This window comes from Cladosporium halotolerans, assembly GCF_011745625.1.
Source record: "Cladosporium halotolerans strain TM138-S3 chromosome Unknown Sca315, whole genome shotgun sequence".
NCBI lineage: Eukaryota > Fungi > Ascomycota > Dothideomycetes > Cladosporiales > Cladosporiaceae > Cladosporium > Cladosporium halotolerans.
Genome location: NW_027191757.1, coordinates 128 through 2,651, shown reverse-complemented (window position 1 = coordinate 2,651; position 2,524 = coordinate 128). Strand labels below are relative to the sequence as shown.

The window sequence follows — 2,524 nt, the reverse complement described above, 5'->3', positions numbered from 1 at the left end:
CACATGACGCGACATGAATATGAACATAGATTTTTCCCACTGCACATGACATGAACATGGCAAAATTATTGGACATGACTGTCGGTGTACTCTCTGCTTGCACCATCGTAAGCTCCATTTTCCCGGACCAAAGCAACATCGATGAGCTGCTGCTGACGATACAAGATCATGGAATCCTACGACGTCTTCCTCATCGGTAACTTTGTCGCGCTGAAGGCATTCAAGAACGAGTTTGGCGTGGCAGTCGAAGGAGAAGTAGACAAGGTCATTGTCACCGGCTGGCAATCTGCCCTCCAGGTGTCTGGTCAACTCGGAGCTCTCATCGGCGTCTTCCTTGCAGGTCCTTTGACCAGCCGCATTGGATATCGGTGGGCCACAATCACCGGCTTGATGCTCCTCAACGTCTTCATCTTCGTTTTCTACTTCGGCAACTCCCTCCCTGTTATCTTCGTCGCGCAGCTTCTCGAGGGTCTTCCGTGGGGTATTTTCATTGCCAACGCTCCGGCCTACTGCAGTGAGATCGTGCCTATCCAACTTCGTGCCCCTGCGACACAGATGCTGCAGATGTTCTGGGCCATTGGAAGTATCATCGTTGGCGCTGTGACATATGTTTACAACCCCGTCGAGTCAGCCAGTGCTTACAGGTGAGCATCTTTTGAGATCACTCTCATGCACCTGACTGACACTACTAGAATCCCCATTGCCCTCCAGTGGATGTTCCCGACACCGCTCGCCATCTTGATCTTCTTCGCCCCGGAGAGTCCTTGGTGGCTTGTCCGCAAGGGTAAACTCGAGCAAGCTGCCAACTCTGTCGAGCGCCTTGGACGCAAGTCGAGGATGAACGCACCAGAGAGCGTTGCCATGATGCGTCGTGTCATCGAGCTTGAGAAGACTGAGAAAAAGCCTAACCACATCGAGCTGTTCAAGGGCACCGACCTTCGCCGTACTTTGATCGTTTGCGGTGTCTATGCGGCGCAGAACCTGACTGGCAACCTAATCGCTAATCAGGCTGTCTACTTCTTCCAGCGTGAGTAATCATTCCAATACTCTGACCGGCATCGCAAGTGCTAACCATGCGCAGAGGCCGGTGTTGGCGACAATCTTGCTTTCGCTCTCGGCCTTATCACCTCCGCCCTCCAGATGATCTTTGTTATGCTGTCATGGATCCTCACTACATACTTTGGTCGCCGTTCCATCTATCTCTGGGGTTCGGCAGCCAACTGCGCACTTCTCTTCGCTCTCGGCATCGCAGCTTCGGTCGGTGATCCCAAGGCTTACGCAGCTTCTATGGCGCAGGCATCTCTTGGTTTGATCGTCTCTGTCCTCTTCACTCTTGGCCCTGCTCCCGCCTCGTGGGTCGTCATCGGCGAGACCTCAGCTATTCGTCTCAGGCCTCTTACCACCGGCATGGGTCGTGCTACTTACTACATCGTCGAAATCCCGTGTATCTTCCGTAAGCTCTCTGGTGGCACATTATGCGAAGGAGCAAAGCTAATGTCTGCTAGTCGCCTCTTACATGCTTAACCCCACAGGTGGCAATCGTGAGTTTCCCCTTGGCTGCTTTCCTTGCCTTCTTTCTCCTGCTAACATCTTCCAGTCGGCGGCAAGTGTGGCTACGTCTGGGGCGGCACTGCCCTTTTCTGTCTCGTCGTGGCCTGGTGGGGTCTTCCTGAGATGAAGGGTCGCTCTTACCGTGAGATTGACATTATGTTCCGCCGCCGTCTTCCGGCTCGCCAATGGAAGAAGACGGTCATAGATGTCAACGATGACGAGTAAACGCATATGCAGTGTGGGAAGAAGTTTTCGATAAGCGGAGCGTAAGGGACTGTGGAGTACCGAATGAAAGCTATTTGTGGATGAAGCAGGGCTTGTGTGCAATTAATGCGAGATCTAGAGCTGACACATGATTTCTCGCTCATCTCTCTAGACTTCACCTGAACTACTGACGTACATGGAAGCGGTCCCTCCATTCTGACCCCTGCTTCTGCATCCATATTCTTCAATACATCATTTCCACCCTCGCCAGAAAATATCATCCTCCCATGCTCTCGCTGACGAGCCTTGCGCCCCAGAGCAAGACCGCGGTGGGACGCGGTTTAGCTTCGGTAGAAGGCTGCGGTCGGATGTAGTATCTAGGTGATGTAGTGTTTCGGGCCTGTCGCTTTGACTATTTGAAGACATGCTCAGAAGAGCGGCGCGAATGCTTGTTTGTCGTGGTTCAGAGATTTTCGTGCGCAGGTGTCGATGTTCGACGGTGTAACCGCGGAGAAGACTTGGAAGTCGCCGCTCACGTCGTTCTGCGACGGGTGAGGTGTTGGTCTTGTGATTTCCGCTGGCGGTGAGGGTCTTTGGACAAATCGAAGTCTCTTGGCTTCAAATGTAAATGACAAAATCGGCACGGCAGTGCGGGCGGCTCCATGTGCGAGCGACTGCGCGGGATCGTCTTCTTGTTTTTGGACAGCTCCGCACCACTTGGGCATTACCAACTCAATGTGATCAAGAGCTGATGATCTCTGGTTCAAAG

At 53.0% G+C, this 2,524-nt stretch overlaps 1 protein-coding gene across 1 annotated transcript; it reads left to right on the top strand.

Moving 5' to 3' along the window:
* Window positions 1-50: 50 nt before the first annotated feature.
* Window positions 51-1,776, top strand: WHR41_09523 (uncharacterized protein; the record flags this gene model as incomplete). Its single annotated transcript, XM_069378126.1, has 6 exons — window positions 51-107; window positions 166-644; window positions 693-1,027; window positions 1,082-1,453; window positions 1,506-1,541; window positions 1,598-1,776. 6 exons carry the CDS (start codon window positions 51-53, stop codon window positions 1,774-1,776), a joined length of 1,458 nt encoding a protein of 485 aa, XP_069224776.1.
* Window positions 1,777-2,524: the final 748 nt, after the last annotated feature.